The sequence below is a fragment of the Ammospiza caudacuta genome, chromosome 21, assembly GCF_027887145.1.
Source record: "Ammospiza caudacuta isolate bAmmCau1 chromosome 21, bAmmCau1.pri, whole genome shotgun sequence".
Lineage (NCBI taxonomy): Eukaryota > Metazoa > Chordata > Aves > Passeriformes > Passerellidae > Ammospiza > Ammospiza caudacuta.
This window is the reverse complement of record NC_080613.1, coordinates 1,057,309-1,079,407: the sequence shown is the minus strand read 5'-3', so window position 1 is coordinate 1,079,407 and position 22,099 is coordinate 1,057,309. Positions and strand designations below refer to the sequence as shown.

The 22,099-nt window shown below is 45.8% G+C and overlaps 2 protein-coding genes across 3 annotated transcripts in view; one reads left to right on the top strand and one right to left on the bottom strand.

Annotated features, from left to right (window-relative positions):
- The window catches only part of NEK6 (NIMA related kinase 6), a 103,085-nt gene extending 100,147 nt beyond the window's left edge, over positions 1-2,938 (top strand). For both annotated transcript variants that reach the window (XM_058818118.1, XM_058818117.1), the window contains exon 10: positions 69-2,938. In XM_058818118.1, the coding sequence (XP_058674101.1) occupies positions 69-179 (111 nt within the window). In that variant the 3' untranslated portion in view covers positions 180-2,938. The remainder of the gene's footprint in view (positions 1-68) is intronic.
- Positions 2,553-21,247, bottom strand: PSMB7 (proteasome 20S subunit beta 7). Its single transcript, XM_058818119.1, has 8 exons — positions 21,111-21,247; positions 20,789-20,882; positions 20,514-20,611; positions 20,064-20,204; positions 19,438-19,553; positions 13,656-13,714; positions 3,204-3,355; positions 2,553-2,721 (listed from the first exon to the last, which is right to left on the bottom strand). The coding sequence occupies exons 1-8, from the start codon at positions 21,170-21,172 to the stop codon at positions 2,610-2,612; spliced, it is 834 nt and encodes a 277-aa protein (XP_058674102.1). The 5' UTR covers positions 21,173-21,247; the 3' UTR covers positions 2,553-2,609.
- Between the last annotated feature and the right edge of the window lie 852 nt (positions 21,248-22,099).

Here is a 22,099-nt window from a genome sequence, read left to right as displayed (position 1 = left end):
TTCCCTCATGTCCCTGTCCTGCTCTCTTGCAGAGGAGTCACTCATGTCCCTGTTCTGCTCTCTTGCAGCTGCGGGAGCTGGTGAGCATGTGCATCTACCCCGACCCAGACCAGAGGCCCGACATCAGCTACGTGCACCAGATAGCCAAACAAATGCACGTGTGGACCTCAAGCACATGAGCCAGAGCCGGCACAGCTCAGTCTTACTTGAATTCTTTTTCTCAGCTGAACGCGACTGGTGCCAGGTCACACAGGTGGGAGGTTGAGCACTCGCAGCAGAGGCTCCATCATTTGCAGGTTATTTGACAAGGACTCTTACAGGTGGTTGTGCTTTAACGTGAAGATTCTGTGAGGTATTGCAAGTGATTCTTTTTATTTTTTATTTTTAAGGCAAATAATGTTACGGATGTAGATCATTTAAGGGTCCTTTCTTAAAACTGTCGTGTGTAATCTAGGATAGCAGCTACTACCGAGGGCTCAGCGTTTGCCAGACCTTCTATCTTAACTGTAATGTGAAATATTGAAATAATTCCTTCAGTGAAATCAATTTATACTAATGTAAGGATTACCATAGATTTTGTGTAATTTGTATAACTGCTACTTTGCCTCTTCTGCAAATGGTTAATAGCAAATTCAGTTTTTACTTGGCATATTTTAAAGCAGCCATTTATGTTTTTATTAATTTCCTCCTCTTCAGACTTAGGAACTGGGAAGGGTTGGGGGGGTGGGAAACCCTTTTGTTTCATGATTTCTTTTTTTTTAATTGAAAACTTAAGAGTATTTTGCTGATGCATTTCTCTGTCAGAGATGAGTTAAACATGAGCCTGGGGAAAAGAAGATAAACATGCCAAGCAAACCCATACCAGCCTTGCTCCTGCTCCTTTCCCTCATTTTTCCCTTTTGGAATGGTTCTTCACCTCCAGGTTCCTGTTTAAAACCAGTGTTTATCAAAGCCAACTCAGTTTTGGTGCAGAGACTTTGACACGTTCAATAGTACATCGGGTACTATCGGTGGAACTTCAGCAGTGTTTTAAACACTTGGAAAATTTTAAAAAAATAAATGAAATGCTTTGTGTATGGAATTCTGCATAGGATCAGCCCCTTCTCTCAAACTGTGAAAGCTCATTACAGAATGTGAATGTTTATAAAATCTCAACGTGATCTGAAGGAGTCATCGTCTTTAACTGCATGAAAATTGTCAACCAGCTAAATTCATTCATTGAATCAATGACTTGTTTCCTTACTGCCAATGGAAATACTCACTGCCTTAGAACAGCCGTGGATTCACGTTCCAGTGTCTCCATTCCATGTGCCTGTCAGGAGCAGCAGGGCTGTGCTCCAGAGGAAACCCTCGAGCCTGTGCTGCTCCAGTGCCCTGCCACGTGGGACAGGGGCTCGTGCCAATCTATACATTTGTGTGAGACAGTTCAAATGCAGCCTGTGCCTGGTTTGTTTTTTTAAAGAAAGCTTACAATCTTTAACTTTTTTGAACTAAGATTAGGGTTAGGGGGTTACATACATATATATGCTTTTAGTGGATTTTTTTAACCTACCTTTCTTTACTTAAAGGAAAACTGCAGTGCCATCTTCAACTACTTCCTGTAAAATTTGGGAATATTTGGATAGGGTACCAAGAAAAGCCATTAATTGCTGTGAATATGGTTGGTATCATTAATGGAAGATGCCACTTACTGAGGCTTCTCAGCAGAAAGTTGAGGCTGCTGCTCTCAGGAGAGATGTGGGAAATTTAAATCAGCAGGAGAATGTCGTGGAGGCACCAAATTGCTCCCACCATTTCCATGCCAACCAGCTTGGTTATTTATACCAGCTCTTTCAGCACTTGCCAGAGTTCAGCCTGAACCTCTCTGGTTCCACTGCAGCTTTCCTTGGAGCCATGGCTTCCAGGGAAGCTCAGCTCAAATACGAGTATCTGGAGAAGTCTGGTCACTTTCTTGCTACATGAAAATTTGTAGTGCTTATAAAGAAATGTATTTCAAAAGGTAATTTTTTGCAACTGTGCCTTTTTAGATAAATAAAAAAAATATTTCCAAAATAAACACCTTTGTTTAAAAAACAAAAAAGTCCAGTATTAAGGTCCAAGTGGAGGTGAATAACAAGACAATCAGACTTGAAATGATGCTGGATGTGCCCTGCATATACAGCAAAGAGGGAAGCAGTAACAGCACCAGCCCCTGATGACCAGTGAGAGATACCCTGCAGTGAGGTAGGAGAGCAGTGTCTGTTGGAGGGGGCAAGGGCAGCAATTCAGAACCACCAATGCTCACTGTTTTTCTTACATTCTATTAAATCAAAACGTATCAAATTAGACTTCTGCAGAGCAGTTTTACTCCTGCTGTTTTTGTTCCTGGAGTGAGGTAACAAAGCAGCTCCTTTTCTGCCCCCAGTGCCAGGTGGTGCCTGGAGGGGAGCACAGCTCTCACCTGCTCATTCCCCTTGGGGTCAGTCCCAGAGCCCTTCAGGGCTGCTCGAGCCCCACCTGCTCTAAAGGAGGAAGGGAAAAGCAGCAGCAACAGCACCAGGTACAGACACACAGACAGTGGGCAGAGCCTCTTTATTCTGTACCAGCTGCTCTCTGAGCACCCACCAGGCTCAGGATGTGTCCATGGTTTGCACGGTCTCATCCACCACCTCGAGCTCCAGGTGTGCCACATGCTCTGTGAGAACAGCAGTTGTTCCTTTTTCACACTTGTACCTACCAAACCTAGTAAAGAAATGGGGGAAAATTAGTCTTGAAGATGGTACAGAGGAAAACTTGCATTTAAAGTTTTAGAACTGATCAGCTTTAGACATTTCCTGTAAAGGTCCAAAGTAAAGAAGCTGTGCTTACTGCAAAATCTGTACTGACTGCAATAACTGACAGAGTTTCAGATAAACCAGCACTGCAGGAAACTGCTCACAAAAACACTGCCACATAACTGAAGGGGTTGTTATTGAAATCAGTGGGCTCTCAAAGTGGGGAGGGACATTTGTGCTAAAAACCAAAGAACAAGAATTTACTTATTTTTGCAACTCTAGAATCATTCCACCAATGTATTTGCCTCTGTTCAGCTGCTGCTACAGCCGCTCCTTTGCAGTGTGCAGTTCAAAGTTCTACAGCCAGGGAACACTGACAGAACTGGCATTACTGCAAACAGGCCCTGCCAGGCAGAGCAGGGACCCCACAAGAGCTCCAGCCCCACTCACCTGTCCCCCTTCCTGTTGGCCACGTCGAAGGGCCGCAGGAAGTCCAGCTTGCTCTTGCTGATGACGCAGATGTCGATGTTGCTGCCGGAGCCCAGGTCGTTGTAGATGCCGGCGGCGATGGCGTCCCGCACCAGCTGCTTGGCCTCCTCCTCCTGGGAAGGGAAAAGCTGTCACTGCCCCCGTGCTGGCTTTTCCCAGGACTCTGTGCCTGTGGAGGCTGACCTTGGAACAATAGATGATACACCAACCCTCCACTCACCTGCACTGCAGTCAAAATGCTGAGATTGTTACGTTTGTACCACTGAAGTGAAACAAAAGAGGAACTTTTGCTACATAATGGATCTAACTAAGACACAGCTACCAGTTAAAAGGAACCCCTGTGCAACAGTGCCCATATTACACAACAGCAGTCGGGAGTATCTAAGAAACATTTCAAAGTCATCAAAATATCCGTTAGACTATTACAGCAGATCTGTAAGATCACATTCCCCCCTCAGCAGTACCACATGCCTGGTGCTGCTGTGGAGGCCTGGGGAGCACTGATGGGGCTGGCAGCCTCTCCAGCAGCACTGGCTCCCCCTGCAGCTCCCGGGCAGGGCTGGGGCTATTCCAAACCAGCAAAGCACCACACTCAGCTTAGGGCCATCAGCAACCACCTGACATGGCCTCAGCTCCTGCTGTAACCTTTGTTGATGTATCATTTTAAATTGTGTCAAAGGACATGTTCTCGCTGCCAGAGCCCCTCAGCCCAGCCCTGCACCCTTCCCATGGCACCACAGGCCTTGAAGAGCCCTGCCCAGCAAGGGGACATCCTGCACCCTCAGCCCCACTGAGCCTGTGCCCATCACCTGGCCAAGGGGTCACAATGCAAGGAAAACATATAAATATGTATATGGACATATGCACACACCATATACGTACACAAATCTTTTCAGTAGCCTAGAAAGTACAAACCACAGAATGTGGACACTTACTTTCTCTCAAAGGTGTGTTACTTGAAAACTAGAGCTGCCTATTCCAGTACACAAACAGTAAGGCTGGCACACATCCATGGAGACACAGGTGTGGACTCATCCCCAGGTTGTGCAGCAGTGGCTGCTCAGCTCACCCAGCAGATCCTGCTGGAATGCTGAGGCTGCCAGGCTCCCTCCTCACTGCTTTGCTGCTATTTCACACCTTGGAATAATCTTCTGCCACCAGACACCAGGAACAAGAGATGAGGTCAACGCTGAATTTGATAAATGCACCAGCTGTGAAAATGCCTCATTTTCACAGCCAGTGTGTGCCAGCTGCAGTGCCAGGGGCTGCAGTGCCAGGGGCTGCAGTGCCAGGGGCTGCAGTGCCAGGGGCTGCAGTGCCAGGGGCCTCAGCCCTGACTGCAGCTGCTCCAGCCCCAAGTGTGGCTCAAGGAGCCCAGACCTCCTGCCTGCCCTGCCCTCCCTGCTGCCCCTCTGGACAGTGGCAATGGCAGCATTCCTGTGCCAACAGCCATGGCAGCAGGGCACAGCCTCCACCAAACTACAGAAACAGCAGCAATTCTTACTTCACTCCCAGTCTCACAACTATTACTCTTTATAAAAAATAATAAATTGAATTATGCTTCCTACCGAGCTGACTAGAACAATACAGCCATGCTGCAAAAATAATTCCTGTACCTTTCCTTCAGTGTTTTGGGCAATAAAATCCTGATAAGCAAGTAATTCTTCACTTAACTGACATAAGACTGTCAATAATTTGTTGCAGACAAAGGTTATTTTAGTACTATAGTGAAATAAACCAAAGAAGTATGTGTAGGTCTAAGAACTAAGTGGTAGCAAAAGCAGAGTAATTTTAAGCTATATGAGGGTTAGGTGTAAGAAAAGCAGCTTAGGAAAACTACAGCAGATAGGTGGAGTTTGTTCCACTCCTCCTTTTAATTGCATCCTTTTAAGTCAACACTGCAAACCTCACAGACTCCTCTAATTTAAATCTGATTTGCTTGAAAAATGAACTCTATCATATTATCAAAACAGTTCAAAAAATACCTAATAAAGTGCAGTTGGAAGAGCTGAGCTGTAACTGCACTGAGGCAGCCACTGCACAGAGAGCCCAGGCTGTAACCTCAGCTCCTTCACTGACACAGTGCAGCTCAGGCTGTGAACATGGAATAATTGTCATTAGAAAACCCTGCCTCAGTGCTGCTTCCTGCTCCTCTTCTGACAATTTACAAAGCTGAACAGAAGAGCCACAAGAAAAACCCCAAGTATTCCTTACAGAGATCCTGCACGGAGTTCAGCAAGGACTGCCACTTACAGTCACAAAATAAGGGGTTAGCAGGAAAAGTGCTGACACAGTCTCAAGTCCAGGGCCCTCAATGAGTCACTATAATAATTAATCTTAAAAAACCCTAAAAGTTCAGAGTATATAAAAGGAGCACTTCGTGCTTTATGGTTGCAAAGACCAAGCTAACTGGGAATATCCTCCTCTGGGGCCCCCAGCGCTCCTTAAATGAGATTACAGCCGAGTGATGGAGTGCACGGCAAGGCCGCGGTGACAAGCAGCACTTTATGGGGTGATCTGTCTGTCCCCATCCCAGAGCCCACGATGTGTCCCCTGGCTCCAATGTGCAGCTCCATTTACCCGCGCCTGACAAACGGCAGCGCTTGGCGGCGGCGCTGCCACGGTCAGCACGGAGCTGGGGGACGGCTTCATTCCACTGACCACAGCCCTGCAGGGCCTGCCTGAGGAGCAGGGCAGCAAAGGCTAAAATAAATAACTCAGCGAGGAAGGCTCATCTGAAACGCCGTTTGATAAATTATTTATAACGCAGACAATTGTCTGCATTTAATATTGGCGCTACTGGTAGCATCTTTAAAAGATGATTTATGTGTTGTAATGCCATTAAGCTTTATATGGGCCCACTGCTGGCTATAAAGTCTGCTGAGATTTAGAGAATGAGTTTTAAACTGTCACTGCAACATCACAGTAGATAGAGGCTGTATTAAATCTTTACTTTAAACCTGTTATCTGGAGAGTTGCAGTTTGCAGACACTCAGAGCTGATGGATTGCCTCTCACAGCTGCTGTGCCACGAGTCCCAAACAGCACCAAGGAGCAACTTTTACACATTATTCTTGTATATGACTTGGATCAACTTTCTCTGCTCACTTGAGCAATTTCCAAATTTCAAGTGCCACTGAAGGAAAAAAGAGACTTTCCTACAGGAGATGAGGCTACTTCTACATTGTATTAATACTGTCTTCACTAATAACCTGTAAACAAGTTTATCATTATGCTCTAGCAGCAAAGGGAGCAGCTGGAATGGCTTTGTGAACACTATTTCCTCACATTTTGTAACTTCACAAGCAAGTTAAACAGGAGATGTTTTTTCCAGATTTTAAAATTTTAGAAATTCCTGATTTTTTTTTTCTCTTACCAAAATAAAATTAATCCTTTCTGCAGGTTATCAGGATGCTGTTAGAGATGCAATACATTGTGCAGTTTTCCAAAGCAATTCTTAGAAAGATTTGAAATGCAATGCACAATCAGTACAATATCAACATAAACAAGTATTTTTGTAAGAATAAACAAATGCAAATACTTACCATAATAGTCTTTTACAATGAGATTTTTTCAAATACTATCACATAAAAAGTTGATATTACTTAAAATGAGAATCCCCAAGACTTATGTGGGAAGTGAAGAAAAAAAATCAGAAGCTTCAGGAAGGACAATGGCAACAAAAAATAAATCGATAAAGGAGTGTTGGGAATTTGGGGCTAGAAAGCAAAACCTCTTGAAGGACATAAGCACCTAGAGCAGCATAATTAGAGTCTGGAAGAGAATCAGCAGTGTATGGGGAGTGAGGGGCTGGGGTGGAGATCAGTCTGTACCTGCAAGAGATGCTGAAGTCTGCTCTAAGTCCAAAGAGAACAAACCTGAGAAGCAAAGGACTTTCTGTTTCTGCTAAGGGGAGGCTGGAAGGCTCCAGCAGCAAGAATAGATTTGGTTTGGCTGTCAGGAAAGGGGCTGGCATGTGTCCTTCAAACCACTCAGGTTTAACAAGTCTCCCCCCACCAAAAAAGAGCATTTCCAGTCCTGCCTTAGAATAGGGAATGACCAAGAATAAGGAACTTGTCTCTTTTAAATTTTTTTTTTAATTAGACCTATGTGTTTTATGTTTGGATTCATTGTGACTGAAGTGTCAGTAAATGCTTATTTTTCTAACCATCTTCTGCTAAGAACTTTCAAATAAACTGCTCAGTGGTCCCTGGTAATTATTGTCAGAGATAACAGTTTGCTGTTCTGAGGAAGCTGCCTGTGAGCGCAGGCTCATCCCCACCCCCTCTCTGATATCATACACCACCAGTATAATAAACCACGTTAATATTTCATACCAGGGTGAAATATGCTGGAGTATCAATTCAACATCTGCTGTCTTTAGGGTACTGGCGTCCCGCAGAGACACTTTCAATTTGTAATTGAGTTCTATACTGAATTAATCAGCAGTTTATCTTTTTTAGTAAAATAATGTCTTCCCCACTAACCTGGATTTACATTAACAATTTATGCCAAATTACCTGCCAAGACAAGAAACTTCTATGATTCGGAACTACTATTCAATAACATTAGTTGCTGTATGTCATTCCCTACACGGGGATTAGCACAATCCATATTTCCGATGGCACAGAATTAAATTACAAGCTCTTCTCACAACTATGGGATTTCTTTTAACACTATTCCCATTCTCTGAACTAAGAATGATTACAAAAACTCATTCAATCCATCACTTAGTAAAGTTCATGGGATTTTAGGGAACCGATTCTCAAAATTGGAACTGGCTTAACAGCACCAGAGCTGTAAATCCTGCCAGGCTGCAGCTCCTCCTCTGGCCCCTCTGTGCTGCTCTGCAGTAACACACCAACCCTCAGCCACCCAGATATGCAAACCCTGCAAAACACTATGGTTAAAGTTACTTTATGTTACTGTATATAAAAAAAAAAAAAAATCAAGCAATAACATGTCTGGCTTCAAATAAAGCAAACTCTGCCCATCAGACCACTGCTTTACCTCTGACAAAAGGATGGAAGGGGATGAAGGTCAATGTTTTATTTGGAAAAGAAGCCTTGGGCCCTCTGGTAATATATCCTTCCTAACACACCAAAATGCTCCATAAAGGCCAGGCTGGCTCCCTCCTCCTCCTCCTCCTTCCCAGCAATTGCCCTCAGCCCCGCCGGCCTCACCGCGGGAGCAGCGCTCGGGCTGCGTGCCATGTGAAATATCTTCCAGGACATTTTGCCTGTGTTCTGCAGTTATGGGAGATATACAAACTGGAACAATTTAAACTGGAACACCTGCTCCTGAGAAATGCATCAAAAATAATTACCTGCCCTCCCCCTACCCTGTGCCGTGAAATGATCCCTTAACACAGAGCCCTGCTTCTGGCCAGCTTGTCTACATTATTACGGACAAAGTTTAACTGTTACTTTCATAAAGGTGAAGAAATTGTTGCTCTTTGACATGCAGCAAGGCCCAATTTAAACAAAGGTAACATTTATTTCCCTTGATACAGTCTGCAATCAGCAAACTGGAAGGCAGCACTGCTGGGTATCCCTGGGATCTCAGACTGGTGCTGCCGGCAGTGTCCCCCCGACTTCAGCACACAAACCAGGCTTTCATTCCTTCAGAAAGCACCCCACAAAACACCTCTCCTGCAATCCCACCATGCCAGGGCATACCTAGCCGGCATATTCCAAATCAGCCCAGATTTCCTGTTTAACACTAGTTCCACAAAGGAAATCGATCCACGGCGCAGTTCTGTGAAAGATGATGAAAACAGTACAAACTGTCCAACATGTCAGGCAGAAACCAGGCTGCCACGGGATAATTGTGATCTAACCTAACAATAAGAAACAGGTATGATAAGCCTTTATTTTCTGGCTGACTGTATGCACTAAGACCTGATATTTACCCATGGAAATCCCTGTCTCCAGGAGACACGAACACAGCTATGTCAGGAAAGCTGAAAACTGCAGTGCCACAAAGCTCTGGCAGCAAGGAGTGAAGATATGCCACTAACAGCCTCAGTTGCTGTCACTGGATAATGAAATACACAGGCACAGAAACACAAAGTCCTGATTTTTGCTCACCAAGTCAGATTTCGTCTCATCTCCCCCCCCCCCCATTTACTTAATTCCGTGTTTGACACCAACAGGGGTTCAAGTATCTCAGGCAGGCTCTCCAGCCTAACTCCCATAGTCTGGCTTGATCTCCATTGTCTGCTGCCAGAGTGGAGCCCACAAACCTCGCAGCAAGTGGCGACTGTCCTGCAGAGTCATTAAAGCAGCAGTGGCAGCTGCGGGATCGGCGCGGCTGCCACACCTGAGCCCAGAGCTGATCACCATCGCTAATGAACCGGGCTCATCTGCAGCCTGTCACCGCTCCCTCCCTGTCACACAGCACCAGGGCCACGGAGACAACTACTGCTGCACATCAGAGACTTGTGACAGATCCCAAAAATAGCTCAGCATTGTTGTCACTAGTTCATAAACAAAAATAATTCTACCACATTGAGGGACAGGAAATGTAGGAAGGAAATGTGAGCACAAGAACATTTGAAGGATCTGTGTGTCAGCTGCTTAAAAATGGAAGAAAGTTACATGTTTTCATATTTTGTGCCTGATGCATTTTTTTACTGAAATTAGAGGTGCACAGCAAAAGCTGCATTAGGCTACTTTGCATTTCGATACTGCAAAGATCCCAGAGCACATGGAGCATCCTGAGGAAAGCTCTCTGTTCCTCAGCTACTTCACTTATGGCTTAGGGGCTACTCAGAAGTGCCTCAAAAACCTCTCCTCCCAAACGTGCCCGCCAAACTGCTCACCAGATGGCTCCCAGCCCATGCAGGTCCCACCCAAACAGGTGAGCCAAAGCCCCCACTGCAGGCGGGTCACTGAGGCACACCAGGGGACAGCCAGCTGCAGCTTTTGGGACAGCACAGCTGCTGCAGCACCGAGAGGTCTGTGCTCCATGTGGAACACCCTCAGAACAGTCCTCTCTTACTCATCTTTCTTACCCTCCAGGGTATTTTTGTTTTTATTCAGCACCACTTGATTTCCTGCCACACTTAAGAAATGGTCAAAATGACTGTAAGTATAATCTCACACCTTTGTGGTGATCTATCCTAGAAATAAATATCTGTCAGACTGTCTCCTATCTCCTGTCTTCCACCAGTTCTTCTCCTAACTTGCTACTCCAAGATTTACTTTCTTTTCTTTGCAAAAGTTCTGTTTTCTGAGGCTTCTGATTCTCTTCCTTTTGGACCCTCTTTTTATTAAACCTGGTTGTTTTGATGAAATACAGAAAAGAAATGAACTTACAAGCAACCTTTCCTTGCTTAAACAAGAAGTCTACAACATAGCCCCACTGAGCATCAAGTAATTCTACAGACAAAATGCTTCTACTTTTCAAACACCAGAAATCAAATACCAGAAGAAAATATATCCCCCTCCCCATCTCCTGAGGAATTCAACCACCACAGGACACATAAATGCAGAATTCCAGCATTTAATACTGTAGACTTTTTTCCCCAGCTCACAATGCTTTCCATATCCACTGACTCAAAGTATTTCTTTGCTATTGTTTAACACCAGAAGGCACAAATGCATTTACAAAATGACTGTAAGGTTTAAAACCAGTGGTGAGTCTACTGGAAGAAAAATTGGCTCCAATGAAAGATCTAAGCTGGAAACACTCCATTAGATGTGCTGTTCTTCCACTTACGTTTTTTAAAGCAGATCTATAGCTGCCCACATGACAGATTAATATTGTTCCACAGTAGTTAGGTGCTTGGCATTACATTTTTGAAGCATCTAGAGGCCTTCAGGGCTGAAAGTGTTCCCATCCTCAGCGATCTATAATGGTTCCTCTAGAGGCCAGCCCTCCTTCCCCACAAACAAACCCTGCCTCCATAAATCAGGCTCGCGAGTGGCACTCGGGGACGTCACCATCCATCTCCAGAGCTCCCCTGAAGGACGGGGGGGAAAGATCCTCTCCCAGCACTGCAGCCAGGGAAGGACCATCACAGCTGGCACTGACAAAGCATGTGCTACTGAAATCTGAAGACACACTAAGTCTATGGAAAAAAACACATCCTGCTGGTGTTAGCATGCCTCAGGCACTGGGAGAAGCTTCAGCAACTCATCTTCAAAAGGCAGAGAGCCAGGGCTCTAGAAACCTGCAAAAATTGGCTAAGCCTGCAGTCTTTTTTTATTTTATTATTTTTTTTTATTTTTTTTAGTTGAGCATCTTCAAAGTCTATGATTCTAACTGTAGGGCACAGCAGCTGCCACTGCAGATTTGATCCTCTCAGCTTTTGGCAGCTCTCAACTTGAAATTCTAGCAAAAGAATTTTTCAAGTTGCTATTATTGCCTGTCATGGATTTATAAATATTGTGCACTATCTGCTGTGGCATGGCTCTCCTGGGACACCAGTGCATGCCAAAAGCATAACAGAATGAAAAACAGTTCCTATTCTTCAAATAAATGCTAATTTTTTTTAACTGTGCTCACACGATGCATTTGGTGATCAGCTTCAATAGTACAGAATATATATCAGAGGCAAAAAAGCTGATTGTCTTTTCCAGTAGTATTCAGCTGCTACTTTCATTAAGCTTGTTTAATTACATTCCAGATGCTAATTTGCAAGTTGATACCAGAGGGTGCAGGACAGTTTGCCTTTGAATCATTTTTCTGTGATGTGATGGTCTTGAAGCACACCACTACCCTCCAGTAGCCCTAGCAAGCTATTCTGACAATTAGTGCAAAAGAAAGGAGCATTGATCTTGACAGAAAAAAATAATTTTCTACCAATTTTATTAAATGAATCTCCAGCAATTTTATCTTCATTGCCATTTTGTAGCCAGTTTTATGTAAAATATGCATAGCATATTTCATATTTAATTTTGATTCATTTCAATAGAAATATTTGTTATTTTATTAATTAATTGAAAAAAACATCCCACATCTGACTTGGAATGTAAATACAAACTCACAGCCATAACAGAATATGAGAAAGTGTTTGAGTACCATTGAACTTTACCATATAAAACTTTGCTGGTTTGGTTAATACAATTCCTGAACTGTTATTAGAAAACAGATTACCCAGGAAAACCAAAGGAAGGGTTAAGGTGCATGCAAGTCTCAAAGATCTAAATATCTATTTCAACAAATTGGTAGGCTGCATTTCTACAGGCTTGTTATAAGTGACTATCTGCTGCCACTTATGGTTGTGTGTGAAGACAGTTTAATGAGGATGACCTTTCTAAATAGGAAAATTTAGAGATTTACAGGTTTTTGGTGCCTTTTTTGGTTGCTCTAACACAAGAAATGACTTAAAATCTAAGCTTGAAAGCTAGCTGAGAATAAATGAAAACTTTAGTTGCACAGCACAGCTCTTTGCCATTTGTATCTTGGAAAGAGGAGTGCTGTGCTGGAGCTGCTGCTCCCAGGGACTGCAGTCCGTGTTTGCAGCGGATGGCACACATGCCAAGTGCACAGTCACACAGGAGACTCTCATCGCTGCAGCAGCACGAGGGGAGAGGGAAAAACAGAGCCTTCCTCTCTGTCTCGTGGCTCTATCGGCCATCTGGTGTGAGGATCCTTCCCAGAGACACCTGGGAGCCCATTACACATACTCCAGTATTTCTGATAACAATGGTAAATACGCTGCAGGCCAGAAGTCCAGCATCTTCACATGCTGCCCAAATCACAGCAATCCTGATCCCACTGTTGTCCCTAACTTTGCACACCTACAACTCTTGCTTAGGTACTGACAGGAGGTGCCTGGGATAACTGGAGAACTGCTTTATACTAATGCTGAAGCAATTAACTAATGGCAAACTTCTCAAAACAAGGTGGGGCAGTTGACTGCTTTTTTAAACATCTGCTGGAATTGCACACTGTGATTTGTCAGGAGATGTACAGGAGATCATCTCACATTTTAAACTTCATTTACCAGCTTTGTAGAGAAGAACTGAGGCTTTATAGGACCATCACTGACCCACATCAGCTGCATTACAAAAATGAGGAGCATCTGAAGACTTTTAGATGCATTCTCTTTTCAAGACTGAGAGAGATGGATAGAAGGACAGAAAAGACAGAAAAACAAAAATATTGACTGTGCAAAGGCTGGTAAATTGCTGAAGTAAACTATAACCAGTAAGCTGTATGTTTTTAAAGCCTTCACCTACATTCAAATCACACATTCTCCCATACATATATACAGCTTCTTGCAAATTTATTTATTTTACCCGTCAATTTGTACAGCTTTGCAGAAAGCTGACATTAGTACATTTTAAGTGCAGCAACACCAGAGCATATTTATTTAATTTTAACAGTTTCAAACCTCCTAAATTCTTATGTGATGAGGACTGCTGAGAGAAGAAAGGCTGAGGTTCAAAAAGCCAGGACTTACCTCCATGTCGGGTTTGTATTTATCTTCAAACACCGCCATGGCCGCGAGCGATCCAGAACCTGTGGGACAACACCAGGACAGCCCTTCAGCCAGTGCATTCAGGTTTGGCACTTCTTTAGAGAAAAATACACTACATCTCATCAGCACAAACAAACCAAGCCCACCACAGCTTCTCTGCACGGTACAGTGTGTACACTAAGTGAGAACCCGATTTAATCTGGGGTACAGCTCTGGGCACAGACCCATGCTGCCTGCCTTTCCTCCTCACCATCCTGAACATAAGGTACAAAAGTGGGGTTAGAAACAGAGACTTAGGGGAATGCCACGGTTTGCAGTCCCCACTCCTCCATCCCTCCTGCCCCTCTCCTGCAGGAGAGAGGAGATGGCTCCAAGGCTGGGGATGAGCAGCCCAGCAGTGGGACAGGGCAGGGGCTGCTGCCACCAGCACATTTCCCCTGCAGTTAAACAGTTAATTGTGCTCCTGCTCTGTGCCATTATTTTTACAATAATGAGCAATAACAGCTGAACAAAGTGGCAGAGACAAAGGCAGAGTTTAACGTTCCTCTCCAGAAAGGACCAAGGACAACTGCAGTGATGGAACAGGAGCCATCTCTGCCCAAAGCACCGTGACTGCAGGGTTATAAATGTGCTTTTTGTCACATTTATACACAAAAAGCAGGATGGTACTATTTGAAACTGTAAACTTGCTTTGTTTAGAAAGAGTGAGCCTTCAGGAAGATTTTCTTGTCTGTCGGTGGCCCTACCCATATTTCAGAGAGCACTACTTTTGGGGAGTGAATAAAGTTACCTGCAATTTTTTACTCCAATTAGAAGATTTTTTGGCATTTATTACTTTTTAACTTGTTTTGCATAGTGCTATATGTTTAGCTGGGTCACAGAGAAAGCCATATTTCCTATTTAAAATGATTTGTGTATATCGCTTGACCACCTCAATGGTTTAGTGAAAGCAAAAGGCAGCGATTAAACAGTTTCAAATGAGGTGTCCTGCTGATTTTATCAAGTCTGCTGAATGTATAATGAAAAAGGAGAAGCTGACAGTGACACTGTTGAGAAAATACAGACTACCTTAGCTGAACCATTTAAGGAGGTCCAATTATAGATCAAATTTAAAGGGTTGAAACAGCAGATTTACAGACACAAATCAATGAACATGGTAATCCTGATGAATATGACAGATATTCCTGTTACAGAATATTGCTGTGGTTGAGGATCATTACCTTTACAGTACCAAATACATCACATCTATAAGCAGTAGGACACTCTAAGTGTGCACTTGTATTGCAGGCAATGACTATTCATTTACACCTTGGAGCAATACACAACTCCATTTTTTAAATGCTGAAACTGAGAATAAAGAAGATTTTAAAGCAACTAATAGCAAAACTGAACTGCTGATGCAAACAGCTGATATCACAGAACAAATCACAAATAAAAGGAATTTTAGTGACCCTTCAAACAAGGTCAAAGCATGTGCCAAAACAAATAAAGGAACCTGAACAATAAAACAATAATTCTTCTGGAATTATACAGGAATATTTCTAATGAGAGGGGAAAAAAATCTGGGCTATGGTCTCAAACCAAGCCCACATTCTTGCTATTCCCAAATGAAGGCTGACCATGAGCTGAGTGGGAAGCCTCAAAGCTGGAAACAACCCTGTTCTTGGGGAAAGGTTTACAAAATCAGAGTACAAAGATGAGAAAAAGTGCAAAAAAAGAAAGCTCAAAATGTAATATCTGACCAAAATTACTACATTAGCTATTTACTTGGGGAAAAGTGATCTTAATTTCTTAAAACTTCTAGTGACAAATAAATAATTATTGACAACACAATTGCATACATGGCTCATACTGAATTCCTCCAGCTCCTTTTAAGAAGTTCCCAAAAGAACTATGGGCAGGAAATCAGTAACTTAGAGACAAAAACCAGAAAAATTAAAAAGGCTGGCGGAATTTTGTGTTACAGTACATGAAATCCTTTATACATAAAGAATTACACTTAATTATTTATCTCACTATGTTACCGAGACACAAATAAATGCCAAATCTACTATCAACCTTAAATAAATAAATCCAGACAGTCCTATAATGTAAATTTTCAAAGAGTTGTTTAAAGTCTTAACTTAATTAAACCTACATGGAGACATTTACATCTGAAAACCAAGATTCTAAGGAGGTTCTAGCAGAACAGGAAGCTGGAACAGCTGAATAGACTTGCTTCATTTTTTCTCTGGTGCTTATAAATCCTAAATTACATTTCAAATTTCCCTTAGCAAAAGCCTGCCAGCACAGCTAAGCATCCCTGTCCCAGCCCACTGGCCTTCCAAACAGCCCCACAATGTTCCAGCCTCTCCAGCTGCCTCCTGAAAGCTGCATTGTGACAGGAGAGCGGGCAATAAAACTGGGAACTTAAGTAAACACTGCAAGCACGGTTTTCTTATTGCAGCTCCTATAAAAACACAGAAAACTTGGATATTAAGGGTCTATGGAGAACTTGTTTGTGTGTGGGGAAACAGCTGCTCTCTTGTCCGTGCACTCAGTGGCCACCAATAATTCATTTTTAACAAGCATGCTTTGCCTTTATGCAGAAACAAGCCTCACAATTCCCAAACATAAAGTCTGGAGAAGGATAAAATCCAAACACAGCAAAACACCATCCATTAACTTGGGATGGATTCCCCACCTCATACACACGGTGAGCCACCACCAGGTCACATTCAGCAGCAGCTCAACCCCAAATCCATTAAAACCTCCAGGAAAGCTGTGTGATAATGTGTAAAGGATAATTAGCAAAGTCATAATTTATTTGTATTATATAGCACTCAGGAAGAAATCCATTCAGATCTTTAAAATCCACTATCTTCTAAGAATGCTTACACTTAACATCAAGTAAAAAATGCCATCTCAATTCCAAAGAATTTACTTTGCATATATTTGCAGTAAGCTACACTCAGAACCAAATATTCAGGAAGCATTAATCTAATACCTACATACATAAAAATATTGACTGCAAACAAATTCTACAGAACTACAGAAGCTGAACTACTCTGAGGCAAATGCTTTTCAGTATGCACCAGGTAAGTTAGGAAATTATAAGAGAATTTACTGTTCTCTTTTTTAAGTAACACTGGTGCTTTCCTGATTTTTGCCAACCAAGGTGTTAAATTTTCTGCATGCAACTCTAATAAAATGACTTTAAAAATTCCATCTGGTCTTCACTCAAGCAGTTGTGCCACTTCAGTACTGATTTTAAGTGAAAGATAATTATTGATACATAGCAAAGTGCAGTTCACAATAATTTTCACTGTGAATTAGAACTGCAGGAGCTTTTCTAAAGCAGATGCACTGGATCTTTTCAGCAGAACCTTCACTGAAGACAAGTTCTCATTGCCAGGTACAGTCCATCTCCTCACCCAAGGACCTGTTTGCTGCCACACCAGAGGATGAGCTGAGCTTGGAGAGCAACATTGAGCACTTGCTCATCCATCACTGCCAAGGCTCCCTGACAGGGCATTTATTCACAGGCACTCATTGTTATTCAATTTGCTGCTCATCCCAGGTAAGAATTCTGTGATCTCGGCAGCCCCTTGGACTGGGATCATTTTTCAGCTGGCTCCTGGCTGGGGGCTGGCTCCCAGCAGTGGGAGTTCTTGCTCTGCAGCACGACACTGCCACTGCAATGAAGAGCTGATTTATGAATATGAAGCACCACTGGCACCAGGGGAGCAGCTCCGGCCACCAGAGACTCCTGAGCACTCCGCCTGCTTCCGAAAGCTCAACTACACACTTCAAGTGCTTTAATTTTATGCATGCATTTCATTATAAGCCTTGGCCAGAAGCTTTCCTAGACAAGCCAAGCAATCAGACAATCTTGCATCGTTTGCTGAAATCCAATTTTGTCCTTTGTCAGCATAAACAGTTAAATTTGATGTTCTCGCTCCTGAGTAAGCACTGTGTACCCTTTAAATCTCTCCTGCAAGGCGGGACACCACTGTCCATCCAGACAGACTGGCACACCAAAATAAAACTCAACTTCTCAACCACCTTTCCTATTTAATTTCCAGAAGTTAATTGGCCATACACACCTTCCCTGATTTAATAAACCGCCTTTTGAACATTTGGGATAAAATACCCCAAAAACCAGGAGATTAGTCTAAGTAACTGAAATACATTTCCAACTATTATCTTAAATTTGACTTTTCATAGTTTTTCTGCTGTCTCGATTCTATCTTTCACCTATATGCATTACCTAATTTTTTATTAGAGCACCAGGGGGGGGGAAGGTGAAGGACCCTGATGCTGAGAGGGGCTTTGTCTGACAGCGTGGCCAAAAAGAACCACACACACCTGGTACTGCCTGCAGCAAACTGAAGTTTAAGCTACACGGAACTTAACCCTCTGATATTCTACGGCCCCCTCGTTTGAACTTAAGCCTGCTACTGTGCTATTTTTGTGGAGGGAAAGAGGAGCTGCCAGCATTTCCTGACAGGCCGCGATGTAAAGCTTTTAAAACTGAGGCAGGAAAGCCAGCATGTGCGGAGAGCAGAGCGGTTCCCACAGCCCGGTTCGGCCCGGTTCCATGTCTCCGTTCAGGCCGGTTCCCCGCAGCCCCATGGTCCCCTTTGGCTCGGTTCCACGGCCCCGTTCGGGCCGGTTCCCTGCAGCCCCATGGCCCCGTTCCATAGCCCCGTTCTGCCCCGCTCGGGCCGGTTCCGCGGTTCCATGTCCCCGCTCGGGCCGGTTCCCTGCAGCCCCATGTCCCCGCTCGGGCCGGTTCCGCGGTTCCATGGCCCCGCTCGGGCCGGTTCCCTGCAGCCCCATGTCCCCGCTCGGGCCGGTTCCGCGGTTCCATGGCCCCGCTCGGGCCGGTTCCCTGCAGCCCCATGTCCCCGCTCGGGCCGGTTCCGCGGTTCCATGGCCCCGCTCGGGCCGGTTCCCTGCAGCCCCATGTCCCCGCTCGGGCCGGTTCCCTGCAGCCCCACAGCCCTCACGGCCCCGATGACGTCACGCGGCAGGCCCGCCGTGCCCGGCCCGCCGGCGCCACCCAGCGGCCGCCGCAGCGCCCGGCCCGGCCCGGCCCGGCCCGGCGCTAATTGCGGGCGTTCATCAGCCCGGCCTCGCTACACCGCTACCCGCGAGAACAGCAACCTCCGCCGCCTCCTGAGCAGCTGTTCTAGCCAAAGATGCCAGCCAGAAACAGAAAATATTAATGAGAATCCATAAATGTGTATTTCCCCACCACAGAAGCAGCTCAAAAGCTGCACCAGGCACGGGCTGATTTGCTAATCTGACACAGTTGGTTTTCAGATTAGTTCTCTGATATATTTATTTGAACTTTTCCTTACACTTCCATGGCTATATCAAACACAAGCTTCCTTTTAAAATAACCCAAGTCTTCCAAACAATACACAAGTTCCCCAAGTGAATTTGTACACGCCAGGAGTTGGGACAACCTGCAAATCAAGTTTCTTAGGATTTTTTTTTTTTTCTCTCAGCAAGATTTTGGGAATCCCACAATTCTTGTGCTTTAAGGTGTGGAACACACAGAGCAACATTCCCAATATCAGTTTCCTGGCAGCTGAGCTTTATCCTAGCCCACGTATGTGAGGCAACAGAACAGTGCACCTGCCTTATAAACCCAGGTACAACTCTATCTTTGTGGTCTGATGCCCACCCAGCTCCCAGCACACAAAGGGCTCTACGTGAAAGCCCTGTAGGTACCAGCGCGAGGCATTCCGTGCCCTGGCCCCGGAGCAGCACTCACCCATGGTGACGTAGGGCAGCTTGTCGGTGGATCCGTGGGGGTGGATGCTGTACAGGTGGGGGCCCGTCACGTCCACGCCCCCCAGCACCAGCGCGGCCCCGATGTAGCCCTGGTACCTGGGAGCAAGGTTTGTCTGTGAGTCTGGGGCTGCTCAACAGCATACAGGGCTTGGGAACTGCTCCCCAGCCAGCGGCTGCAGCCCTGCACTGAACAGGCTGCGTTCACCAGCTGGCGGCAATAGAGTGAGAAATGTACTAAAATATGGCTTATTTCAGGGTCCAGCAGACTTTCCGAGGCAGTGATTCTGTTGCAAACCACTCCCAGCTTTATAAGCTTGCACATTACTCTGTTACTTCTCACCACAAGGATACACAGCAGTTTTCATGGGTGGGATTACGTATTAAACTAACACCCTTCTATTTTTGTTGTGTGATTGCTGCATAATTCTGTAAAACACCACAGACTCCATTTCTCTTCCATCTCAGTTAACAAGCCCAAGAAGCAAAGGACAATTATGAAAGAAGTCCTGAAGTTAGGAAGGTGAAGCAGGCTGAGATAGGACACTCCTTAAGCATTATTTGGTGGTTCTACCAGCACAGGGGATGAACAAGAAACCCCCCAGTTACCTGAAGAGCATCTGCTTGAGCATTCTGTTGGCAGTGACCACTCGTGGGAGCCGGCCCGTGGACAGGGAGTGCAGCTCCAGGTTGGAGGAGATCAGCTGAGTGGTCATCTCGGTGTCTGCAGCTGTGCCCGCACCGCAGCAGCTGAGGAACGTCATCAGCAAGTGAGCAAAAGGAGACAGGAACCTCCATGCTTCAGGCAACAAGCAGAAACTTTCTCATTGTAAAATTGAGGGAATTAAGTTCTCACACAGACAGTGTGAAACAAGAGAGCCCGCTTAAGTGTAAATGGAATGCCATAAACCCCGAAGCTTTGCTAATAAAACATCATTTTGAAACTGAGCTTAGTATTTGCTCTTAGTAAAGAACAACGCTAAAAGCCCAAGTACCAACAATACGCAATAACGTACCCAATAAACAATTTACTACCCAACAAAGCACTGTAACACTTACTAGATATTAGGGGAAATGAAGTGTATTTTGGAACAGTTCTTGTCAGCAACAACCATCCCCTCAGTTGCCCTCGTATCCGCTCCGAGGACGACGCCATCCTGCAGGAAGGGAGAATTATTCCCCAGGCCGCGACCTCCTCCGGGGGCAGCTCGGGGGCCGGGATGGGGCCAGGACGGAGCGGGCCGGGTCGGTACGGGCCGGGCACACCGGGGCTGACTCAGCAGCGCGGAGCCGCCGCCGCGGGCCCGGCCCGGCCTCGCCGCCGCCCGCCTTACCTTGAAGATGACGCCGGCGATGGTGGTGCCGGTCTTGCGCGGCGCGGGCACCCGCAGCCCCTTCTGGGCGAGCTCGGCCTCCAGCAGCGAGTTCCTGCAACACAGCGGGCGGTGGGGCCGGGCGGAACGGTGCCGCCTCCGCCGCCCGGCCCGGCCCCGCGCTCCCCTCCCGGCCCCGTGCCGCTCCCCCCGCCCGGCCCCGCGGTCCCTCCCGGCCCCGTGCCGCTCCCCCCGCCCGGCCCCGCGGTCCCTCCCGGCCCCGTGCCGCTCCCCCCGCCCGGCCCCGCGGTCCCTCCCGGCCCCGTGCCGCTCCCGGCCTCACCGAGCGCAGTTGTCGAAGCTGAAGCCGCCGGCGGGCGCGCGCAGCACGGACACGGCCGCCATGTTCCGCCGGGCACGGGAGGGGGGGCGCGCGAGCGCTTCCGGGGCAGCGAAATGGCGGCGGGGCCGCGCGCTGAGGGGCGGGGCCTGGCGGGGCCGCGCGCTGAGGGGCGGGGCAGGGATGGGCGGGGCAGAGATGGGCGGGGCAGAGATGGGCGGGGCCTGAAAGGGCGGGGCAGAGACGGGCGGGGCCTGAAAGGGCGGGGCAGAGACGGGCGGGGCTGGCCGGGGCGTGAAACGGACCCAAAACCGTCCCGAAACCGACCCAAAACCGACCCCAAGCCGACCCCAAGCCGACCCCAAGCCGACGTGCTGGCAATGGAATCGTTCTGTGGCAAAAAAAACAACCAGCCAAACAAAAAACCATTTTCAAAATTGCAGGAGTTTTGCTGTATGTCGCTAAAATTAATTTAGTGCTTTCTGAATAAACTACATCCAGCGTCCAGTTTAACATTTCCTCCGGTGTCCCGAACCATTAAAGGAATGCTCAGATGTATCCACAGAGAGCAGAACTTCTGGAACATCTGCAGAAAGAATGCGCAAAAAGCAAGGCAGAGTGAGAGTTTTCCAAAGTTCACGCACATTTGCTTTCTAGATATTATAAGTGTCTGAAATTAAAAACCTCATTGATTAAAAAAATAAAGTGCCCTTTGTTCAAAATATTAAATATTAATTATTTGACACCCTTTCTCTTGCAGGAAAATGAACCCAGGGTCCCCTGAGTCAAACCAGACCTGCATGTCTGCACTGTCCCTCCTAATTATTGAAAAATTAGTGTTCTCCATCAGGGTGTTCTCCAGATGAACAACAAAAACGGGATGGGTGGGCAAAGCTACTGGGCAATGTCTACTTTTCCCTCCAATGCTCAAAAACACCTGCCAATGGGAGAGAACAAAAACGGGGAAGAAATCCAAACCCCAGTGCCAGTCT